Here is a 25,007-nt window from a genome sequence, read left to right on the forward strand (position 1 = left end):
ACATATATATATTTTATATATACACATATATATATTTTATATATATACACATATATATATTTTATATATATACACATATATATATTTTATATATATACACATATATATATTTTATATATATACACATATATATATTTTATATATATACACATATATATATTTTATATATATACACATATATATATTTTATATATATACACACACACATATACATACACACACACACACACACATAGAGAGAGAGAGCGAGAGCGTGAGCATTACTCCAAATAAGTTGAGGAAAAAAACTGTGAGGAAAAGAAAAAAATAACACGTATACACAATGCAAAAGAAGCTGCTTCTGTACGTTTTTGACATTTTAACTTTCTTTTTCGTATGCCATTCTTATTCAAGGTAAGTAGTGTTGTATAATTTTTTATTGTGAGCTTATCATTAAAGGGTCATTTTCTTCTGGGAATCACTTTCAGCCTAGGTTGCAGAAGCATTCATTCAAGTCGGTTTTATGTTTGCTTCTGCCAGGCATTCTGGATGCCCCATGTCTAGGATCTCTTAAGGCAGGAGAGAGAGTGATGGTGTAGGAGGATCCATTTCTTGGCTTGGGGATTCCAATAATACGTTATAGATTTAAACTCCAAACTTTGATGAAATGCAGGTCTAGGGTTTCGAAATTTAATCAGAGTTAAATACATATTTTCTTCATCCAGAGATGATACAAGCCTCCTCATCTGCTCGCCATGGGTGTTTTACATTTTCCCTACTCCATCCTTTTCCTAAGGATTTTAGGGACAATGGCGTTTTGCAGAGTACTCAGTTCCAGCTCCCACCCTGAGCCCTTACCTCCTACCACTAAACATCCAGACCTCAAGTTAGAGAGAGTAACAACACTTTGCCCACACCTAGGATGACCAATCCTTCTAGTTTCCTTAGGGACGTAGGAATTTCTCAGTGCTAAAACCATGTGAGTCCTGGGCAAACTAGTATGACTGGCTGCCCTACAGCCCAGCCCCCATATCCTGGATAGGAGAAGAATCAGTTGAATAAGTCATTGCTTTGGTTTTCAGTTCATTTTTGGTACTTGGAATTTCCCTTCTTATGGGTTTAGCTGCATATTGAAAGTAAAACGTTATTTTTTTATCCCGCATTACTAGGTGTTGGTAATGAGACACTGCTCACGTTATAGAAGTCCACCATTTTGCCAGCTCAAAAAGTAACATTTTAATGCTTTCCGTCAGTGCAGAGTGAAGTTTGTGGATAAAGGTCATAGCTGCTTAGCCCTGTGTGTGTAACTAAGGTGCTGGAGTGGTTGCCAAAGTTACGTGATTGGCTCCACCAACTGGCCCACAGCTTGCTCCTGCTCTACGCCCGTACTCCGACTTTGAGAATGTTCTAGAATTCTCTAAGCAGGCCTAGAGCCTTCCTGTAAGGCCTGGAAGGTGAATTCTCCCATTAAAATGTAAGATCCCTGAGCAAAGACATATTCTGTTATTCTGTTCACGCCTGCATCTGCTGTACCTGGTAATCACAGGCACTCAGTAACTATTTCTTGAAAGAACAAACATCCTGAATGTCAAACTGGCATTTCCTCCCATCCAACCCCTTCTATCTCAAACTTGACAGAAAGGAGTCCAAGTTTCTGGCCTGTTGATGTCTCCTTCTGTTTTCCACAGACTTGCTTCGATTTATTTCTGTAGGCATTTAAAAAGATTTTGGGGTGAGTGTGAAGCTAAAAGTGATTGCACTAACCCTGTGCCTTAGAGAAGCCATTTGGAAACTGCAGCCTAGACATATTAGATTATCATTTTTGTAAACTATACCATATATTTCAGTATGCATACTTATTTCAAGGGTGTTTTGGGGGTGATGTGTGTGTCTGTGGGTCTATGTGAGTCCGGCGCCTTCCTGGGACTGAGGCACGCGACCGGCGCACACGCGCTGCGTACCCTGCGTACCCTACGCCCCCGCCGCGTGGGCGCCGTAGTCCCCCGCAGCCCCCCCACGCAGGGGGCGGGGGCGCTGCCACCCATTGGCTGAGGCCGATACCACGCGCCCCGATACCCGGCGCAGGAGCCACCTCCCTGAGCCCCGCGGACCACGCCTCAGTCCGCCTGCGCTCCTCAGCCTGACGGTCCACCTTTCGGGGCTCCTCAGCCTTGTCACCCGCCCTTGGTTTTCGTTTTCTCTTCATCTTTGGCTCCTTTGACCACTCGAAGCCGCGCAGCGGGTTCCAGCGGACCTCACAGCAGCCCCAGAAGTGGTGCGCCAAGCACAGCCTCTGTTCCTCCTCGAGCCGGTCGGGAACTACTGCCTGCCGCCATCATGGTGAGTTGAGGGAGAGGCCCGAGGGCCAAGGCCAGCGGAGTCTTCACTCGTGGGTGAAACCCGGCTCTGCAGGGTCGGAAAGTGAAGTCATCCTCGGCTTTCCTGTCTGGGGGGCACCTGCCTGGACGCACCACGAGCCATGGCCCACAGAGTGGGGAGAGGCGGCCTGGCAGTGGCGCGGCCTACACAGAGAGGCAGGCGCCGGACGCCAAGGGTGGCAAGGTGGGGGTGGGCACCGAGGACGCGCTGCCTCGCCGGCCACGTGCAAGGGCCACGGCCTTCCTGAGGCACCCATTTCCAGGCTCGGGTTCTCTGCTGGCAGAGGTTTGGGGTGCGGGTTCCCCACCCCCGACAGCCTCACCCCTCCCCCACTCCCACGCAACCCCCCCACTCACGCGCCCGCCCCTCCCCCACTCCCACGCGCCCTCGCCCCTCCCCCACTCCCACGCGTCCCCGCCCCTCCCCCACTCCCACGCGCTCCTGCCCTGCCAGCCTCATTTCTGGCGCGCTCTCCCCGTGGCTCCGTAAGATGGCGGCGGGCCTGCTGAGGGACTTGCCTCCTTAGACCTGGAGGGCCGGAGCTTCCTTAGGAAGTGGTTCCCTCCTGGTCCCTGTACTTGGTGGGGTGGGCGGGGTTCATGGGGGCCTCAGCGTGGGGTGTGGGGCGTCCTGAAGGCATGGCCCTCTAGCTGAGTGGGGCTGGGCCGGAAGTGCCTCTGGTCCCCTCGCGCCTGTCGGCTGCTGGAGACTTGCTGATGGCGGCTCTCTCATGTGTCAGCGACAGACAGAAAAGCTTGCCTGACGCCATCTTTGCGGCACGAGGTTGGTTTCAGTAGTTACCATTAAGAATTTTAGAATTTTTAAATTCTGGGTACAGTTTTTTCCCTCTCGATAAACCAGGAACCTTTGACAAAATGTCCATTTGGTAGATAGCGTTGGGTGTGCGTTTTTGTGAGTTTGGTAAATGCCTAGCGTTGCTTCAGCGCCACCACAAGATGCAGCTCTGAACACGCAGACCAACCACTGAGTCACGAACGCGCGTATTACATGCTGTGTGTGTGTGTGTCTGCATTGATAATTCTGTCTCTTCAGGGAGGAAATTTATACAGTTTATATTACCATGTATAAACATTAAAATAAAAATAGATAAACAACTATTATGTGTAATTGTGCAACATGTAGTTATCCGTGCTAATAAAAAGTAATCACCTTGAGTTATAAGTAATTATTTATTATAATACTTTCGATTTTTAGAGTTAAAAGGAAGAAATCCGAATTGTTTCATTGGATTATTTTTGTGATTATAAAAGTAGCATATTTACTCATTTGAAAACAATCATTTGAAAACAATCATTTGAAAACAATCATTTGAAAACAATCACTGTAAGAAAATAGCAATCCATCTTAATCCCAACACTTACAACCGTTAAATTTTGGTACATGTATGGCCTTCCAGATTATTTTTATGCATGTATTGCATATAGATGGGCCAACTTTTACAAGAGTTACACCGTGCTGCATAATACTAATTTACAACTTGCATCTTTCAGTTGATGTGGGCATTATTCTGAAGATAATTTTAATTTTCAATATATGTTAAAAATTATACCATTATTTTACCGAATTCGCTTATGATGAATACTTTTTCAATATTAAAACAGTACTATCATGGGCTGGGCGCGGTGGCTCACGCCTGTAATCTCTTTAGGAGGCTGAGGCGGGTGGATCACTTGAGGTCAGGAGTTCGAGATCAGCTTGGCTAATATGGTGAAACCCCATCTCTACTAAAAACAGAAAAATTAGCCAGGCGTGGTGGTGCGCACTTGTAATCCCAGCTACTCGGGAGGCTGAGGCAGGAGAATCACTTGAACCTGGGAGGCAGGTTGCAGTGAGCTAAGATCGTGCCACTGCACTCCAGCCTAGGCAACAAAGGGGGAGGCTCAGTCTCAAAAAAAAAAAAAAATGCTATGAATATCCTTTTGTAAATATTTTGGCACGCTTGTATTATTAATTCCTTGAGATGAATTGCTGTAAGTGGAATTGCTGAGTGAAAGCGCTTTGCCCCTTTCGTAACAATTTTAAGTTACGCCCCTCATTAGTATAGTGATGAGTATCCCCGCCTATCAAACTATGATACATCTTTTCCAAGCTACTCTTGGTAAAGCATGTTATCAGTATTTTCCCACTGATGGTATGTAGAGTGATCTCTTTTCCACACCCTTTCCAACGAAAGGTATTAGGATTTTTTGAATTGTCAACCTAATAGCTGGAAAATATTTTACTATGTTGATGTGCACTTTTTAAAATCATCAATGAAGTTGATCGATCATTAGCTTTTTAAACTTCCTTTTTATTTTTATTTTTATTGATTCATAAAAACTATATTAATGTTCACCTTTGTCATACATAATGGAAAAAAATACATAGTAGTAATAAAGAGGTGCCCTTACCTTATTCCTAATTTCAGTGGAGATGACTCTAGTATTTCACTTTAAGCTTAATGATAGGGTAGAATTAGATTGATAGAAAATAAGATTGCTCTATTTCTGTTTTACTTGGATTTTTAAATAATTTAAAAATGAATGCTATATTTTATCAAATGCTTTTTCAATGGTGAGTTAAAGTAACAATATCCTGTGAAGTATTCTTGCATTTCCAATATAAACTATATTCTTTATATACTGCTGGAATTTTGCATTTGTGTTGAGGGCAGGGATGGCTCATCTTGATGAGGCTTTGTTCCTTACATGCTGTTAGCTTTGTAAAATGCGTTGAGAAATACTTTTTTCCTCTTTGAAAATTGAAGAAAAGTGTTTGAATTTCTTAATCTCTTCTTCTGTGTCTTCTGTCTTTATTTCTGGTGTCTGGTGTATGTGCGCACTTCTCTCTGACACAAACATACACCTAAGTTATCTATTTCTTTACAAGTTGAAAAAACTCCCAGGGAAACTGAGCCAGGTATCATTGGGTGTTCTTTCTCAAGATTGTTTTGTAAAGATTTAAATTTCTCTACAAGTTTGTCATGTTGATTTACAAATTTATTCCTATAGAGTTTATGCATAGCATTGTTTTATAATCTGTGGTCATAACCCATTTCTCAGATCTCATATATCCTTTTGCTTTCTTGCCTTTTCTTGCTTAGTTTTGCCAGGATTGTTTATTGCTTGAATTTCATCCTTCCGACCCTCAACTCCCCAAGAATCTACTCTTGGATTTACTTAAAGTTTTGATTCTGATTTTCATGTCATATTTTCTTAATTTTAGCATTCTCTTTATTCGTTCCTTCCTATTGGTGTGAATATAACTTTGATAACTATAAATTATAGTCTTTTTCCTGGTCAGTTTATATAAATCTCAATTTGTTTACATGTTCACATAGTAATTGAATTAGATAATACTGTGAAAGAAGCTGACATCTCAGGAGTTTAAATAATTATTTTTTCCAGCTTTTAGCTGTCTTTGTCACTTGGTTGTCCAAATATAACAAGGAATATGTTTGCTATAAATAACAATGAGAGTTGTGTATATGATGGTCTTGAAGCTCACCCCTGTTTACTATTCCAACATTTCTCATTTCAAAATTCACCAACTCACTTGAAGGTGTGATTAAGAAAATTACTTCTTTAATGCAGTTTGTTTTCAGGATGCTATTGACAGTTATGATGATACTTTCTTTAAAATTAAGCTTTTGCTTATCCTAAGCACTCATTTATATTTTTGGCCACAGTTTCACCAAAGGTTGTCTATTGATTGTGGATTTTTATATGTACATTATAATTATGTATAAATACAGTAGGAATTTAACAATCCCTGCTAATCAAGCCATGGTAAAAATGAAGTACATTGCTTACTTTGTTAGCTTTGAGCGCCACCTGCTGGCTGAGAACTAGGACATGATGGTGCCTACTTAATTTAAGATGTTATTACACTATTAAAGTGATCCAATGAATTTTATATTTACGATTCCAGTTAAGCAGGCAGCCAGTTTGTAAGATCCAAGCCAAAGTCAGACTTCCTATAATATCAAATGCCTCTTTTCCTCTTTACCAAACTTCTGTTGTCTCCAAGTATCCGTTTTACTCTTGTATAGAGTATGAGAATTAGAAGAGACACCAGAGATCTTTTCCAACCATTCATTTCAAGCAAGGAAACTGAGGTCCTGAAAAGACTTACTTTACTGAACAGTGGAAATCAGGTTCTTCCCAAACAATAATTTTCCTCCTCAATTCTTGTGGCACTGTCACAAGGTTTCTTAACCACACCCTATTCAAATTTAGGACCAAATGGTTCCTTGTTGTAGGAGGCTTTCTTTGCATTGTAGGATGTGCAGTAGTATTCCTGGCCTTCAGCCCATCAGATGCCAGGAATACACCTCAGTTGTGACAGCCAATCTCTAAACGTTGTTAAATGCCCCCCAGGGCTCAAAAATCTTCCAGTTGAGAATCAATGCATTATCATAACCTCTTATAATCTGACACAGTTTTCTGCCAGATGTTACACTTCTAAATTAAAATACATCCAAACACTGTGATGCAGAGACAATACTGTAAATATAGCTTGTTTATCAAAGAAAAACATATCCAAAGTTCGTCCACAAATCAAGGGGGAATTGAAAAGGAGAAAAGAAACTACAAGAATTTCAGAATTTATTTTGTTTTGTTTTATTCTGTTTGGGATTTCTGAATGAACTGAGAAGGGATTGGTAAATTGTCTGTAGGGAGGGAAAATCTAATCAGGTTCCTAAAGTTCAAGATACGCAGCTTAATGTCATTTAGAAAAACAATAACGTAAGACATTTTTAGAAAGGAAAAACTTTAGAAATCGTTTTTAAATTTTTCTTCCACATCATTGTCATGAAATACCACTATTAAAAGAAAGAATTAGGAATTATTTACGAACCCAAAATAGCAAGTATAAGCACAAACGAATAGAGAAAAGCAATAAACTCAGCTTTAGTTGATTTGACAATTTAGATTTCATCTCTAGTAAAGCTGTGTAGAATCAGTAACTTCTAGCATCTGATTAACAAAGCAGGAACTCTACTTATTAATTCCTTTACAATTACTGTGCTTTTCAAAAAGATAACAGTTGCTTTCTTTTGTCTTGTTTTCTTTCAAACAGGTATATGTGTAGTAGCTTTCTCTTTTTCAGCCTTTTGTAGTTACCTTTTGTAGTCAACAGGCACTTCACCAATGATTTTTAAATGATGTTTCATAGTTTCCTGATGTTTCAATTAGTTCTTAATTAAAAATATCTTCAAAATAAGTCAGCTAAAATAGTAAAGCCAAAAAAGAAACTTGAAAAAAAATCTGAAAATAAATTCAAATAACAGGACACTAACTTATATTGACATACCAGTTTATACTTTACAAAATGAATTCACAGATGTTATCTCATTTCCTTCTCAAAGCAATTTGCCCAGAGGTACACAGCTGGCAAGTAAGTGGCTTGTAACCACTTACCTGTAAGGGGCATAAACCTAGATCTCCTGACTAAATTAATTTTTGTTCCACTCTGCTATATTGCTTCTCCGACATATATATTACTTACAAATTCTACTTCAGAAAATTTTACATTAGCCTTAGAGTCTACGGCGGAAAGAATAAAGACAGTTCTGATCAAAATCCAGAAAAAATAATGAGTTATATGTATGCATTTCTTCATCTGAAAATAAAGATGGTATCATTTATATCTGCCTACTGTGAAAATTAGAATTATCAGTGGGACTGATTTGGTGTTACTCAGGAAGAAAAATGTTATTTCAAAAGATGATTTGAACACCCTAGCATTAGGGAAGAGGATTATAATCCTTTTTTTAGAAGGAGCTGTGACATGTGAGCAAATAATGTTTCCATGATCCATTTCCAAAGTAAAGCAGGCATACTAACACAGGGAGTGTTAAAATTGTAAAAATTCATGTTAATTTTGGTGAAAAAGGCGAAGCAGGACAAATTGGTTTAAAACTTTGAGGCTTATTTTTGATGTGGCTTTTTGGAGTTTTTTTTTTAAGATTTGTTATCCTTTTTATTAGTGTACTCAGTAAAATGAAAAGTTGTTTATGAATATAGAACAGGATGATTTTAATTTTGATTTTTACAAATCTGAACTTTCTAATTTTGGGTTTGTTTTTTTTTTAACTAATTCACATAGTATTTTCACAAATGCTAAGTAAGTATTCTTCCACAGCATTGTGCAAGACTTGGTAATGAGCAATACTGGGTTTAAGAAAGTACTGTATCCTGGCTGCACGCGGTGGCTGACGCCTGTAATCCCAGCACTTTGGGAGGCCAAGGCAGGCGGATCACCTGAGGTCGGGAGTTCGAGACCAGCCTGGCCAACATGGAGAAACCCCATCTCTACTAAAAATACAAAATTTAGCCGGGCGTGATGTCGGGCACATGTAATCCCAGCTACTCGGGAGGCTGAGGCAGGAGAATCGCTTGAACCTGGGAAGACAGAGGTTGCAGTGAGCCGAGATCACGCCATTGCACTCCAGCCTGGGTGACAAGGGTGAGACTCCGTCTCAAAAAAAAAACAAAAAAAAACTATATCCTTTTGTTAAAATTCCATGCTGATCTACTCTGATAAGTTTAAATCCTGAGCCTGAACTAACTTAGAATGAAAGTAATTTATATAAAATATTTTATACTTAAAATACAAAAATTATATTTCACATTATGTATAGGTTTTTCCTGTGTATCTAATTATGATGTCTACTTTCCAAATTACAGTCTACTGCAAATCCTGAAACTCCAAACTCAACCATCTCCAGAGAGGCCAGCACCCAGTCCTCATCAGCTGCAACCAGCCAAGGCTATATTTTACCAGAAGGCAAAATCATGCCAAACACTGTTTTTGTTGGAGGAATTGATGTTAGGGTATTGTATTCATACCTCATTTTTACCTTGAAATGCATTATGAATAATGGGATTTGGGCCCTGTTACAAACTTAAGGTTTTTTTGTACTTCATGGAGGTTTAGAATTGGTTTTACATTTGACCCATAGGTACTAAAAATATCTTTGACAAAGAGCTACTGGTCATTTGGGGATAAATGGGGAGAAATTTTCACATCATCAAACCTTCTTTTAGTAAAATTAAAATTTTTGAATGCTGAATTTTCACTCTTGAAGTTCTTTTCCATAGATGGATGAAACTGAGATTAGAAGCTTCTTTGCTAGATATGGTTCAGTGAAAGAAGTGAAGATAATCACTGATCGAACTGGTGTGTCCAAAGGGTGAGTAATTTTATCAAAAATATCTGAACTCTAGCCACATATAGAGTATCAGAGAAGACTTCAAAATTGGTATTCTGACACTTATATAAATTTGTTGCTGTGTTAATTTATTTCATGTAGAGGATAAAAGTTTATTGCCAGTTCTTTTATTTAATCATTTTTCTAATGTTTGTTTTTGAATATCTTCAATCTTTATTTCATACAAATGAATTAATCAGTTTTCTCAAAGAATTGTTTTCTTCATACATTGCACAGTATCTTAAATTTTAACCACCTTGTCTTAGATAGTAAGTTCAATTCAGGTTCATGGATATGAATTCTTTGTAAATCAATAAAGTTTTCATACTACCCTAGTCAGCACATTTTGACATAGTTGAGATGAAGAAAAAGCAGTATTTGTAGAGGATCTATCATGTACATCTTAACAAATATTTAGCATAGTATATTATTCATTTTTTAGTCATGATCACTTTCGTATATAGTAGAAGTTCTGAACCATGTACTGTATGATGGTGATTTTATGCTTCATTTATCTGCCTTTATAGCTATGGATTTGTTTCATTTTTTAATGACGTGGATGTGCAGAAGATAGTAGAAGTAAGTAATCTAATAGAAAAATCTCATTTGTTTCATTGATACAATGTTTAGTGTCGAGTGATATATACTCAGTCTTGTGTAAAATTTGGAAGATGATACACTTTCTGGTCAAAAAAATCCAAACTTAGAGGAATCTCACATAACTTGTTAGATCCTGTTTATTTTTGACTGGGCACATGGGTTCATGAACTACAGACAGGAAGGGTTGGAGACAGGGCAGGGTGATGAAAAGTTTTTGATCAACTTTCACTTGATGCCTCTTGACGCTGATTAGAGAAGTAAGGGTAAGGTAGCTTCATGATGACAAATTTTAGTTCGGTGTGTAGTTATCACTGATCTTCTATGATAATAGGAACTTTAGAAGACTTTAGTTGTTCACCCAAGTCTTGGAAGTAAAGACTTGAAAATTGATTCTAGTTTTGTTACTGTTTTATTTTCAGTCACAGATAAATTTCCATGGTAAAAAGCTGAAGCTGGGCCCTGCAATCAGGAAACAAAATTTATGTGAGTACAAAAAGAAATTGTTCTTTTCAAACAAAAAAGAAATTGTGTAGCTTTTCAAAGAACTAAAAATAGGCTTTTTCTTTTTGCTTTTTAAAAAGGTGCTTATCATGTGCAGCCACGTCCTTTGGTTTTTAATCATCCTCCTCCACCACAGTTTCAGAATGTCTGGACTAATCCAAGCACTGAAACTTACATGCAGCCCCCAACCACGATGAATCCTGTAACTCAGTATGTTCAGGTAAGAATTGCTTACGTTCCTATTCTCTTGTTTATTGTAGTCATCGTACCCTCTGTGGAATTATATCCAGTTTCCATAGTAAGTGGTAATGGCATCCCTGTTTTTGAATACTTTGAGTGATGGGAAATTTATTACTTTCATTAGAAATTTCTTATTCTTAGTGTTGTTCTTTATATGAGCTAAAGATCTTCTGTATACTTTGTCTTTATCTTAGAAATGACCTCTGTAGACACATGAAGAAATCTCTTCCTTTTCCCCCCCCGTATAACTAGTTCCTAACGCATTTGAAAGCAGCTATTGTTATGTGTCTGTCTAGTATATTCTCCTCTAAGATTAGCAAATCATCTAGTTATTCTTTATTTGCAATGATTTCCAGATGCCTCCTCATACAAATTGCTGACTTCTGGATATGTTGTGGTTCTGGAATGGGTAGATTTCTGATGTGTTTTACTGTATAAATCCTGTGAGTTTCTGGCATATAATTTCTCTGATCCTGGTTACTTTGATATTTAAAGAAGAATTTGACATACTATCACTTATTGGTGGTAAATAACATTTTCTTCTTAGTTCATTTTACTTATGTTTTAGTTTAAAAGACATTTTCTTTGCTGGAAAATAAAGTAGCAAAATAGGAGTGAAATAGTTCTTCAGTGTCTTTCATTCATTGACATTTTCCATGTACTTGAAATGTGTAGGGTATACGTCTTCTTCTTTCTCCTTCTCTGAACAATGGCTAGAAAAAAAAAAGCCTTACTTGTTTCTAACATTTACTGTGGGCCATTACTGTATCTGGGTGTATTCGTGTATGCTGCCACCTATATGTTTTCAATCAGTAACTATTTATTGAAAAATGTAAGAGATTATACTGTCTCTTTTCCAGTTTTGGATTATATACAGCCCTTAGTTTTTCGAAATGAAGCACAGAAAAAGCCATAGCATCTGTAGGAGGACTACATATTACCCTATAATATTGTCAAACACAAAACTGTTTAGAAGTATTTCGACAAAGAAAAAGCAAATATATTAATTTAACTTACATTGAAGTCTGTCTGAATAGAGCCTCATCACCAGTGTAAAAAATAACTTCTACGTGGGAATAAGTACACAGTATAAATAAGATAAACTTTGCCTGGGGAAATACTCACTTCTTTTGTCGTTTGTCTGTTCCTCCTCCCCACCCAAAGGGTAACACTTGACAGAGAATATTTCTTTCTTCATAAAGTCAGTCATTCATTTAGAATTCTGCATTGTTCTATATAGAAAAATATTTTAAAAGTTTTCATATTTTTGTTACATTGGGAATAATATTTTTTTCTAATTTTAAAAAATGTTTTATTTTATTAATTCATTCTTTCTGTAAACTTGATTTTCAGGCATATCCTACTTACCCAAATTCACCAGTTCAGGTCATCACTGGATATCAGTTGCCTGTATATAATTACCAGGTAATTTAAGAGGGAGTAAAATGACTTACTTTCAGATTTTATTGAGGCCTTTAACTTGTTTATACAAATTGTCTGAATGGTTTGTCATTTTAAACTAGTGAAATGTACCTAAAATTTAAGAAAAAAATTAGTCTAGAATTAAGACCTCTTTATTATTTAGAAGTAATGGAATAATAATATTTTGACAGGAATATAGTTAGCAATAACTTTACAACAGTTTTATGAGATTCGGTGTCCCCTTCTGTATTTCAGCATGTATTTTTTCATCTTTGCTGTCAAATAGCTGAAACAGCCAGACTGACTTTCATCAATTTTTTAGGGAGATAGACTGAAATAAAATTATTATCCAATTCTTAGAGCACAGAATTCAAATTGTATTTTTATTTTAGCTGACTGCTTCACAATAGAAGTTCTCTGAGTCTCTTTACATAGATATAACTGTATCTGTGACCCATAATCATATCTGTGGTAATAAATTCAAGGAACTAATATCTCTGAGATTTCCACAATGCCAACTCCAGAAAATTGGGAAAAAGGTGAGATTTTATATATGGAAGTAACAACAAGAACATCAGGGATTAGAAACATAAAGTACTTTTTTTTCCATTCTGTTTCTTTTATTATAACAACAAAGGAGCCAGCATGATAAGTACTTCAATATTTTGTATCTCATGTGTTTTTGAAAATGTATAGGAATATTTGAATAATTTTGGTTTCCTTTTTTTTTTTTTTAAGATGCCACCACAGTGGCCTGTTGGGGAGCAAAGGAGCTATGTTGTACCTCCGGTAAAGTGAATTAGCCAAGCATACAATTCCTGTTACTTTGAAGTTTTTTTTTTTGTTTAACTATATTTCTTGATTGTTTTCCATGTCATATATGCCTATATTTTTAAATAGTTTTTTATGTTAATGTGTTACATTCTGTTACTTTCTTTTTAACCCAGTTAGAAACTCTCATGGGAGCAACAGTGCCTCCTTCTCTCAGGTTTTTGTGTGCTTAAGCAATGGCTGGTCCACATAATGATAAGTGTTCAGTTACTTGTTGATAGACTATATAATTCAGGAAAGGTAGTATTAATGTGGCTTTAGAATTAGCATGTATCTGCCTAGAATCTGCCTCTGGCGTTACCAGCCATAAAAAAATTGTTGAAGAGGAACAGAAATGTTTTGCTGTTAATTACCATTAAATAAGAATAGGAATAAAACAAGAGTATTACGTCTAAAACACCCAAGCTGCTGTCTTTCATCAGGATTGAAAATTTGAAGGATATAGTAAGTGTTAAAATTTTCAAACACTCCCTTACTACATTAGTTTCTTAGAGTCCTACTTCTGATTATGTTGATGCCTTAAAGACATTTTAAAACAGAAGGCTGCCTTACTGTATTTCAACTGTTCATTTAAAACAAAGTTTTTGAAATAATATAATTGAATTTAACACAACCTACATTGAAACTTTCGATACCAGCTCAGCTTTTTGAAGAATAAGTGGCTTTTAAACGTATCTGTATATCTGTTTAATGACACTTTCATTATTTTAAATATAGGCTTATTCAGCTGTTAACTACCACTGTAATGAAGTTGATCCAGGAGCTGAAGTTGTGCTAAATGAATGTTCAGTTCATGAAGCTACTCCACCCTCTGGAAATGGCCCACAAAAGGCAAATATCTAATTTTGTTTATATATATTTCATATTTATTTTTTCTAGTTTTAATAATGGTTTTTTGAGAAGCAAGCATTTTTGCCCAAATTTAAAGATAGGAGCCATAAATTATAGATCTTAAATAATTGACTAATATTCAGCAGTTAATGTAAAGGTTGGTGAAATTTCAGATAGCCCAAATTTTCAATGTATGCATAAAGTTTCTGATTCAGCAGTCCTTTCCTATATTCCAGTTCCACTACTTTTTAAAAACCATACTTCAATAAATACTATATTAATACGATTTGGCAGAATGTTATGGGAGGGTTTCCTCAAGAATTCTACTCTTCAAAAGAGGAATTAGTACGAATTACATGTACCTTTTCTTTTACAATTTTGATGTTTACTTAAGCAGTGAAACACATTACTTACAGTGTTCTCTCTGTAACATTATATGTGGCAGAAGTTCCCAACGGTGGTGAAGTCAGTAGTAATTACTCAAATATTAGGCAGGGTTCCTTCTTCTTTTTATCATTAGAGCAAATTTCTATAATAATACTATCACTCTTGAATCACATATGTTCTCTTAAATGAGCGGGAGTATGGAAGTAGTTGATGTGTTGGTAATATGTATAACACTGAAGTCCCATTGGAGTGTAAATTCCTTGATTTGATACTCGATTTTAAAATGCGAATAAATATTAAAATAGCTTACAGTGTAATTGTCAGGTTTTGTCCTGAGTATTTTTTCTTGAAACATTGGAGTTCACTTAGGGATTTAACAAATTCAGCTTTTTAAACCAGTATTCTATCACTAAGGTTCTAAAATCTTTGATTGTCAGAAAACTTGCATATTGAATGATATGTGGTAAGAATTATGAATCACATTTTTATGAATTTCTTTTCTTTTCCCGAGACAGAGTCTCGCTGTGTTGCCCAGGCTGGAGTGCAGTGGTGTGATCTTGGCTCACTGCAACTTCCGCCTCCTGGATTCAAGCAGTTCTCCCTGCCTCAGCCTCCTGAGTAGCTGGGATTACAGGCACCCGCCACTATGCCCAGCTGATTTTTGTATTTTTATAGTACAGACGGGGTTTCACCATGTTGGCCAGGCTGGTCTTGAATTCCTGACCTCAGGAGGAGGCGGGAATCCTCTTGCCTTGGCCTCCTAAAATGCTGGGATTACAGGCGTGAGCCACTACTCCCAGTCTCTTTTAGCATTTTTTGCATTTCTTTAGAAATAAAGTAATATGTTCATTAAACTATCAAAAAAAAACCCTTACTAAGAGTGAGTGAAAGAGTCGTCTTTACATTACTGAAAACTTCTGTGTTTCAGAAATCTGTGGACCGAAGCATACAAACGGTGGTATCTTGTCTGTTCAATCCAGAGAACAGACTGAGAAACTCTGTTGTTACTCAAGATGACCACTTCAAGGTATGAATATAACAGTTATGCATAATTAAAAAGCACACTTGTTAGCTTTAAAGTATCTGTTTTCCTTGTGGTATATGTATTTTGAGATTTCTTAGAGCATTTAATTAACTGTTGGCATTTGACTATAACACAGTAAACCAGAGTGGGTTTTACCTGGCAGTATATTTTGTGCTGCTGAACCTTGATATAATGTAGTTATCTTTAGGGAAGAATCCTTCAGCAGAAATTTGTAATTGAAAGGGTTAACTAGAGAAGAGTTAGTTGACTGGCTTGACCAAATAGTAAAAGAAAATTTTAGATATAGAAAGCAGATCTTGGCTGGGTGCAGTGGCTCACGCCAGTAATCCCAGCACTTTTGGGGGCTGAGATGGGTGGATTGCTTGAGCTCAGGAGTTCGAGACCACCCTGGGCAACATGGCAAAACCCCATCTCTACAAAAAATACAAAACTTAGCCAGTTGTGGTGGTGCATGCCTGTAGTCCCAGCTACTCCAGAGGGAGGCTGAGGTAGGAGGATTGCTTGAGCCTGGGAAGTTGAGTCTGCATTGAGCCATGATTGTGCCACTGTACTCCAGCCTGGGCAACAGAGTGAGACCTTGTCTCAAAAAAAAAAAAAAAAAAGCATATTGGACTATAGAGAAGAAAAGAAATGGTTTACTCAGAAGATATACCTGAACAGTGTGAAGGGAGAAAAGGGGTAAAGTGAAGCAGTAAAATGTTGAATAGAAAGAATTGGAGGTTGATTCAGACAGAGTTGGTGAAGTGGAAGAGAATGTGGGTAGTTGAATTCCAGAAAAATCTGATTTCTGATCCCGGCATCTATCCATGTTGGATAGATAAATCTTATTAAGGCTCCAGTTTTTACAGGTCTAAAATGAGAAGGTACAGGACTAAAGGTTTCTGGGTCCCTGTAATTCTAAGTCTGTGAATGGGAAAAAGAACTAACTTGGTCAGTCCAATGGGAGAGAAATATTATGGTTAGTAAAGGGAAGGTGTTTTTTAAATAATAGGTTTATTGAAATATATAATTGAGATACCAGTAATACAATTTACCTATTTAAAGTTTGCATTTCACTGGTTTTTCATATATTCAAAGTTGTGTAACCATGACCACAATCAATTTTAGAATACTTAAATCACCCCAAAAATCACCCCTCTACCTTAGCAGTCACCTGCTATTTTCCCCCATACTGTGCAGCCCTAGGCAACCACTAATTTACTTACTTTCTCTAAGGATTTTCCTGTCCTGGACATTTCATGTATATGGAATCATACATAATGTGGCCTTTTGTGACCGGTTTTTTTCACTCAGCATAATGTTTTCAAGGTTCATCAATATTCTAGCACGTATCAGAACTTCATTTCTTTTTATTTGTGGCTATTACTCATTCTCATCTGTTAAAGACATTGGGATTATTTCCTCTTTTTAACTATTAGAAATAATGCTGTGAACATTCATGTACAAGTTATTACGTGGGCATATGTTCTTATTTCTCTTGCGTGTGTACTTGGGAATGGAATTGCTAAGTCATATTTAACCTTCAGTGGAACTGCCAGAATTTGTCAAAACTGGCTACACACTTTACATTCAAAAGGAAATGTTTAACCATCACATTGTGTCTTAAAACAGAAAGTAGACTAGCTTTTTTTTATCTGTGAATGGATATAGGATGAAGCTTAAGCCTTTTTAAGGGATTATTATTACAGATCTCCTGTATAATGTAGAAGAATAGAGCCATATAGCAGAATTAAGTTCTTAACATCTTCGCAACAGGGAGTAAACATACTTAAAGTTGACATTTGTTCTCTTGTTGCTTCATTCTGCATAGATAGTATGATTTAGAAAAGAAGGAACTGGAATTGTACATCAGCTTACCTTGCCCAAAGTTCTGAAGATTACATAGGTGTCTACAGTAGTACTTAAATGATTTTCAAAGCAGAAGATAGTCTTCTGTGGTTTTTTTTTTTTTTTTTTGAGGTGACCTCATTTAGTCACCTAGGCTGGAGTGCCGTGTCACAATCACAGCTTACTACAACCTCAAACTCCTGACACAAGGGATCCTTCTGCCTCAGCCTCCCAAGTAGTTAGGACTACAGACATGCACCACTACACTTGGCTAGTTAAAAAGATTTTTTTTTTTTTTTTGAGACAGTCTTACTATATTGCCCCTGGCTGGTCTTGAACTCCTGGGCTCAAGTGATCCTCCTGCCTCAGCCTCCCAGAGTGCTGGGATTACAGGCGTGAGCCACCATGCCCAGCCCAGAAAATAGTTTTGAAACTTGAGTTCTCACCTGGTATTAGACAAAAGACTCCCTTTAAACTCCCAGAGTTTTCTGCTTATTTGGGAGAGGAATCAGAAATTGGCATCCTGCAGTTGTCTGACATCTAGACCTATTTTGATTGACTGCATGTTGTTGTATTGAATTTGAATGCATGAGGTGTTTTTGAATGTATTTACTATTTCCATAGCTAATTCCACGCTTCATTGTCTTGATTCTCTAGTCCCTTCCATAATCTTGTTTCCTGCATGACCTGTGAAGATATGTGTTGGTGACCAGTTTTCTAGATTTTAACCTAAATAGGATATCACTCTTTTGACAGAGTAGGTAACTTCCAGAAGCCATTTTTATTTATACGACGGTGAAACTGAGGTCCTAGAGAAAGGGCACAGTTAACTTTGTAGAAAATAAAATACTATTATGTTATTACTCATTTGCTTAGTCCCATTTCTCCTATTAAGACCTCTCACTTTTTTCTCTCTGCATATCTGTAGGCAACATAGAGTGAAAAGAAAGTTTTGCATGTATTTTAAATTTTTCTCTTTCTTTCTAAAGAATAATACATCTTCACAGGTTAATGATATGTCTTTAAATGCCAAAACTTACATCTTTTAACCTAAAAACATGAAATTTCAGATTGGAGAGCTGTTCACAAGCCGTGGTTCCTATTAGATGCAGTTCAGTTAGTGAAAACAGTATTTTTTAGAATTACGTTTTCTACCAGCTGTCTTTGGGACATTACTGCAAAATTATTAATTAAGAAGTACATAAAATGATATTGAGTCTAAGTCCTGTTATTTCTGAGTTTACTGGGATTTCTTTTTTTTTTTAATTGATTTCTTTTTTAACTAAACTGTTTAATAAAACTAGCCATCCTGGTATATATGTTATCCCAGTGTTCAATAATGCTTCTCAAAAAGAATAATCTTTTTTCTCATTATTTATAATGTTTAAACCCAAAACAAATGGTTTAACTTTTTGACAACTTTCAGATCTATAGTAGTAATCAGAAATTTTCAGTAAAGTAAAAGGACTCTTTCTATCTTTTCCAGGATAAAAGAGTGCATCACTTTAGAAGAAGTCGGGCAATGCTTAAATCTGTTTGATCCTCCTGGCTATCTAGTTACATGGGAAGTTGCTGGTTTTGAATATTACGCTAAAAGTTTTCCACTATTATAGAAATTCTGAATTTTGGTAAATCACACTCAAAACTTTGTGTATAAGTTGTATTATTAGACTCTAGTTTTATCTTAAACTGAAACTGTTCTTCATTAGATGTTTATTTAGAAGCTGGTTCTGTGTTGAAATATAGTTGAAAGTAAATAATTGAGACTGAAAGAAACTTTAAGATTTATCTGCAAGGATTTTTTAAAAATTGGCATTTTAAGTGTTTAAAAGCAAATACTGATTTTCAAAAAAAATGTTTTTAAAAACCTATTTTGAAAGGTCAGAATTTTGTTGGTCTGAATACAAGCATTTCACTTCTCCAACAAGTACCTGTGAACAGTACAGTATTTACAATATTGAGCTTTGCATTTATGATTTGTCTAGAAATTTACCACAAAAGCAAAATTTTTAAAACTGCATTTTTAATCAGTGGAACTCAATATATATAGTTAGCTTTATTGAAGTCTTCTTATCTAAACCCAGCAAAACAGATTCAAAGCAAACAGTCCAATCAGTGGGTCATATGTTTATTCAAAATATTTTATCTTTTATCTAGAATCCACACATATATATCCTATTTGATTAGGATAGTAATTAGGATAACTAAAATTCTGGGCCTAATTTTTTAAAGAATCCAAGACAAACTAAACTTTACTAGGTACATAAGCTTCTCAATGAGTCACCATTCTTCTTTTTTGTAAAAACTTTTTTCTTTGAAATGCTAAACTTGGCTGTATGTCATATTGTGCAAAATATTGGTATTAAAGAATGCTGCAACTTTTTTATGTCACTTAGAGGTTAATCAGAGTATCTGAAGGGAATTGTTTTTATAAAAACATTGAAATATTAGTTACTTGCTATGAATAGATTTAGTCTGTTATATTTCCTTTTGTAAAGTAAAATATGTCCAGAAGAGTCAAAGTGTAGTTAGTTTTGGTATTTCTAAACCACAAAAGTTGTTTAATAAGTATATCTCAAGAATGTGCTAGAGTTAAAAGTTAGCATTGTTTCTAGATTAGCTGGTGTCTTCATTTTACATTGTGACAAACAACTAGAGCACCAGAGCCCTTTTGCTATACCCACAGTCTTTCTTTTCCAGCCTTTGTCACTAGTCTTTGAGGAGGTTTGCTCCTAGAACTGGTGATATAAAGAATGAAAGTAGCTGTATGAGGAGAGCAGTTCAAGCGCCAAACCCTGGAACGGTAGCAATGGGATATAATACCTTTCTAAGGGAAAAAGTTGTATCAGTATCATTTGATCTGCCATGGGCATGAGTTCAAAGCGGCTTTCTGGCCCTTCTTTCAATGACTTCTTCCCTAAAACGTAGAGACTCTAACTTAATGTAGTTACTATGAGCCATATTACTAGTGCCCCCTAGGGTCTATAATTCCTCAAAATGTTCATTCTGAATCTGAAGGAGAGAGTCTTTTAACTTTAGAATTCCCAAGAGGGCTTTATTACGCCTCAGAAATTGAAAGCACCATGAATTTGTCCATTTGAAAATGATCTGTAGTTTTTTTGGTGCTGTAACATTCTGACACGTATCATTCTGTGATTAAATCTCCAGCTTACTATAAATGATATCTATATTCTAAAGAGCTACTTCTAATTATTTCAATATGACCTTAAGGAAAAGTAAGGGAATAAATTTTTGTCTTTGTTGGAGTGAAGTATTTAAAAGAGTAAGGGTAAAAGAGATGAAGTCCTGAACCTTTCAAAATGGAAAATTAATTCTAAACTTAGAAATATGCTTCTGCCTATTGCTGATACTGTCTTTGCATACATGAATAAAAATAAACTTTTTTTCTTCAAAAATGTTTTTAGCATTCTGATGTAATAATCTAAAATGGTGGGGAGTTGGGTGGGAACTGTGTAACAAGGTTTAGATTTTTAAAATGCAAAAGTATAAAGTTCAATTTACTGATCTGGCAAAGTTAGGTCATAAAAGCAAATTCAGGTACAAAGAGAAATTTAAGAGATGCATGAACAGCAGTGCCAAGTAGGAATGCTGATGAACACATCTGACTCTGCTATCTCATGGCTAAGGTCCCTCTCAATTTGGACCCTATGAAACATTTTGTCTACTGTACACTTTGGGCCTAATCTCTAGACCTTTTATTTCGGAGTATTGCGGTTGCCTAATAGAGCTTAAGTTTTTTGTATTGCTTGTACTTCATACGGATGCAGTCAAAAAAATCAGTACTTACTACCTCTTCTAGCTGTAGTTCTAGTACTCTCAATTCTGTAAGCTGAGCCCAGTGGAGAGGAAATTCTCCCCTCAGACACTCCTATATTTCATCAGATAGTAAGCTTACTGATTAATAACCAGAAAGTTGACTCCAAGGTTCTGCAGGATACCAAACAGTGCTTTCTACATCACCAAAGATTAAATTGTGATCTTTAATGTCTAATAATAGGCTAAAAATTAGTAATTCTTAAATGTGCATATGTGTATATATGTATACATATGTGTGTCTATATATGCATATATCTATGGTTACGTATATACCAACCATTATCGAGAATATTTGGTTATAGCGCAAGCTGAGTAAGTTTATGGTATTTTCAGACCCCAAAACTAGACTTACATGTACCTTGTTATCTCAAGCATGTTTGTGGTTTAGTATTAAATTCTTAACACAAAATCAAATCTTTGGAATTGAAAAATACTGTTCAGCACTTTTTTGTAAAAAGGTCAAGTTATGGCAAAATCAAGCAACTCTAAAAAGGTTGGTCACTTCCATAAGTGTATTCTGCATGTTTGTTTTTTCTTTTTCTAAAATCAGATTACCTTTAATTCAAAATAACTTCAAAATTGATAGTACCCATCTTGCAAGGAAGTCATTGACTTTTAAAAATTAATACTCCACGGCGGTTCCCTCTAGTTGTAAAGCACCTCTGGCCCTTCTTCACTAAAATTCTCTTGGCTGTCTTTAAAGGTAAACTCAATAACAATGGGCTGCCACATTGCTTTATTGCCTTGCCTGCTTTCATTGCTGTCAATTGAGGGTAATAAGGAGCAGCAACTATAAGGCAGTGTGCCACTCTGCTTTCACAAAGATGGCAATAGAGAAGGTGGGGAAACATAAGGGAGAGAAAAGCAGCAGTATTTTCCATTGACCAAGTCTTGCGAATAGGGCCAGCTGTTGAGTATGATCATTTGGAATCCCTGAAACACTTCTTCTAGATGAGGATTGCTCCTGTACATATTTTGATAATTGTGTAATCTAACCATTCCCAACATTATGTGTAGTATGTCTCTCTGTGTGTAACTGATGGTTGTGAGCAATTCCTCACCACCCATCAAAGACTGAGTTTTCCATCTGTAGACAGTACATTTGGTAGTAGAAAACAATAGACATAAGAAGTTCAAACTATAAACAGGCGTTTTTGAATGCTTATGCAAAATATTCAATCTGCATAGCAAAGAAATGATAGGTAATTCTACATTGCATTTAGAGTTAAAAACATCTGTCCAATATGGCTGTAGCTGTGGGCCAATCCCAAGAAAATGCAAAAAAATTGTCTCCTGGTACAGAAACTGAAACTACCACTGTACAATTAAACTCTATGGTAGCTATATTTTACATTTTTAACTGGTCTGAAACAAAGTTTTCTAGTTGAGTCTCTAGTTCATTTTCCCAAGGCAAGGCTTTGTATCTTATGTGCACCTCCATTAAGGCTGCATGCCGGGAATGTGCATTTTCCCACATATAAAACTTAACAGATACCAGTTCACTAGGTCTTTAACAATAGAACAAATGCTTGCCTGACTGGGATATTCAGGTCATGAAAGCTCTTTATAAATTTGAAGGAATAGTAACATTTCAAGCACTTTGGAAAGTTGGAGGTTTTATAATCCTTCATTAGTTCTTTTTTACAGAAAACAAATCTAGCAAAAGTATACTAAGGCTCTAATCACATCTATTGTCTTTGCCCAAAATGAAATGGATAGAGACACACCATTCTGGCTCAATCTTAATGGAACTCTACTATGGAAGAAAGGCAGAGTTGATACTAATACAGCCAGGCCGGCTGTTTAAGTGGACATGTCCCCTCTGCCCTTGTACATTTGTTTAAAAATTTTGATATGATTCTCCCCGCCTCCTCCACAACCTCCATAAATCTGAGTGGGCCAGTAAGAATGGAGACAGGTAATTTAAAATGCAGAGAACATTTTCTCTTTGTTTGTATCTATGCTGATCCTCTACCTAGGGTTGGAGTGGTTTCACTGTGTGAGTAGAATCTGAACAGTGTTTAAGTAGTACACCCGCTATATGAGAAAAGCTTGACCCTGCACTTTTTTTTTTCTGAACATGACTTGGTTGCTGCTCATCATTCTGGTTGGTCATGTGTCTGTCTGACAAAAAACATATGCTCACCATCCAAAGTTGTATCCATGATTAGATTAGATCAGCCCAATATTTGATAGGGCAGGTTTCCTGAATGATGCCAATTTTACAGGGAAATCAAAGAGTATCAGAACTATCATCAGGGGTGTTTTTCAGAGTTGCCAAATCCTGGGCCCCATTCTCAGATGCTCCTATTGTAATGCTCTGGATGGGCCCAGTGATCTGCATTTTTAACATGAGCCCCAGGTGATTCTGACCACTGTAACACATACTTTGAGAAATACTGCCTCAGATGAGGATCTCTCATTATATCATCTCAAGCTACCCCTGGATTTAGGATAGAAACGGCCCTGTCAGGTCCATTATGACTTTCATAAAGGATTTCGTTGGCTTAATTCACTGAATTCATCTTCCCCTGCCAAGCCTGTGCCCAGGAGTGCCAGTTGTCCATAGGCAAGAGTGACTCATGAATAGGCTGAAATGGATTGAATGAAAAGTCTGAAAACCAAGACTTTTGGCCAGAAATGAGTGATAGGAGGGAGTGATTACAGAGGCAAAGCTGGATTCCAAGGCCAAGTGCAGGCAAGCCAAGGGTGAGGGACTTGGCTCGAGTGGGAGGGGGCAGAGTGAATATCATGGAGACAGAGACACTGTGGTTGCCTCCTGGAGTGAAGAACTATGCCCTTGACCTACTTGACAAATTTTACAAACACTTACCCATGGTTTTCATAAAAGTATGGCCTGTCATTGCTCCTTTTCCTGCTGTGGAATTAACTAACATATCTTTAAGCAAGAATAATAATGACAAATCAATATCAAAAATACATTGAGATCAAGTTCCAGAGACAGCCTTTAGGCATTTGATATCCATATTCTTTTTGAATGTGTGTTTGTTTTAAAATTTCACATTTAATTCACTCAAAAGTATAAAAATTTCTTTAAATAATACCCAAGTTAGCTTGAGAAATAGAACATTTCATTAATGAAAAAATGTGCCCTTCCTGATCACACCCTCTTTCTCCCCAAGAAGAAGCCAGTAAATTGAATTTTGGTTTAATCATCTGCTGAATAAAATGTTTATTTTCACATGATTTTGAACTTTAGAAGAACTTACACGGAAACTTTTTTTTTTGGCACGTTGTTATACTCATCCATGTTGACTGGGAGATTGTATTTATTTTACTGCTTTTTAGTTGTATCAGTTGAATATTCTGTGGTTTATCATTTCCCATGCTGGGGGACAATTGGATTTTATTTTTCATTTTAAAATTTAAAATGTTTAAATTGTGTTGATTGGTTGATTGCTGTTACAAACTATGCTGCTATGAACATTCTTAAATGTCTCTGATCACTTAGGTACTAGCATGTCATAAAAAAGAGTGAACTTTAAATCCTAGCCGCAAATACTTCCCGAATGAGCTTGGACAAGCTTCTCACTGAGCCTCAGTTTCCTCCTTTGTAAAACAACAATACTAATATCCACTTTATCAGGTTATTATGAAATTTAATTGGGCAACACATCAATGTGGTTAGCTTCCCATCCGCCAGTCTACCCACCTGCCTCCCATTCAAACCCACCTAAGTTTTCTCTAGCCTTTACATTTCAGTAACTAGAACTTCAGAAGTGGTCTATGTACAGAACTTCCGTGGTTTGGTGAATGGCTGTGTCCTGAAATGTAGTCTTTTGTGTACCTTCTTTGGTAGTAGGAAGTAGCTCATCATGCTAGGCTCTTCAGGATGTGTTCAAGAATGGTTCCCTTTCTTCTGAGAGGGCCTTAAATTAGTAGAACACTAAT

The 25,007-nt window shown here is 36.7% G+C and overlaps 1 protein-coding gene and 1 long non-coding RNA gene across 3 annotated transcripts; one reads left to right on the forward strand and one right to left on the reverse strand.

Moving 5' to 3' along the window:
* The first annotated feature begins 1,971 nt into the window (after positions 1-1,971).
* Positions 1,972-20,674, forward strand: DAZL (deleted in azoospermia like). 2 transcript variants are annotated; one of them, XM_054483157.1, is made up of 11 exons: positions 1,972-2,319; positions 9,051-9,197; positions 9,465-9,556; positions 10,102-10,153; positions 10,594-10,657; positions 10,756-10,895; positions 12,269-12,340; positions 13,076-13,126; positions 13,886-13,999; positions 15,315-15,413; positions 18,745-20,674. In XM_054483157.1, exons 1-11 carry the CDS (start codon positions 2,317-2,319, stop codon positions 18,796-18,798), a joined length of 888 nt encoding a protein of 295 aa, XP_054339132.1. In that variant the 5' UTR covers positions 1,972-2,316; the 3' UTR covers positions 18,799-20,674. The 2 variants fall into 2 exon arrangements, with proteins under 2 accessions (XP_054339132.1, XP_054339133.1); XM_054483158.1 differs by lacking the exon at positions 12,269-12,340 and having other exon boundaries at positions 1,975-2,319.
* LOC129033953 (uncharacterized) lies at positions 10,294-17,420 on the reverse strand. The gene is made up of 3 exons (XR_008501717.2): positions 17,289-17,420; positions 12,041-12,147; positions 10,294-10,633 (listed from the first exon to the last, which is right to left on the reverse strand). It is a non-coding gene; the product is annotated as an uncharacterized LOC129033953 (long non-coding RNA).
* Positions 20,675-25,007: the final 4,333 nt, after the last annotated feature.

This window comes from Pongo pygmaeus, chromosome 2 (assembly GCF_028885625.2).
Source record: "Pongo pygmaeus isolate AG05252 chromosome 2, NHGRI_mPonPyg2-v2.0_pri, whole genome shotgun sequence".
Lineage (NCBI taxonomy): Eukaryota > Metazoa > Chordata > Mammalia > Primates > Hominidae > Pongo > Pongo pygmaeus.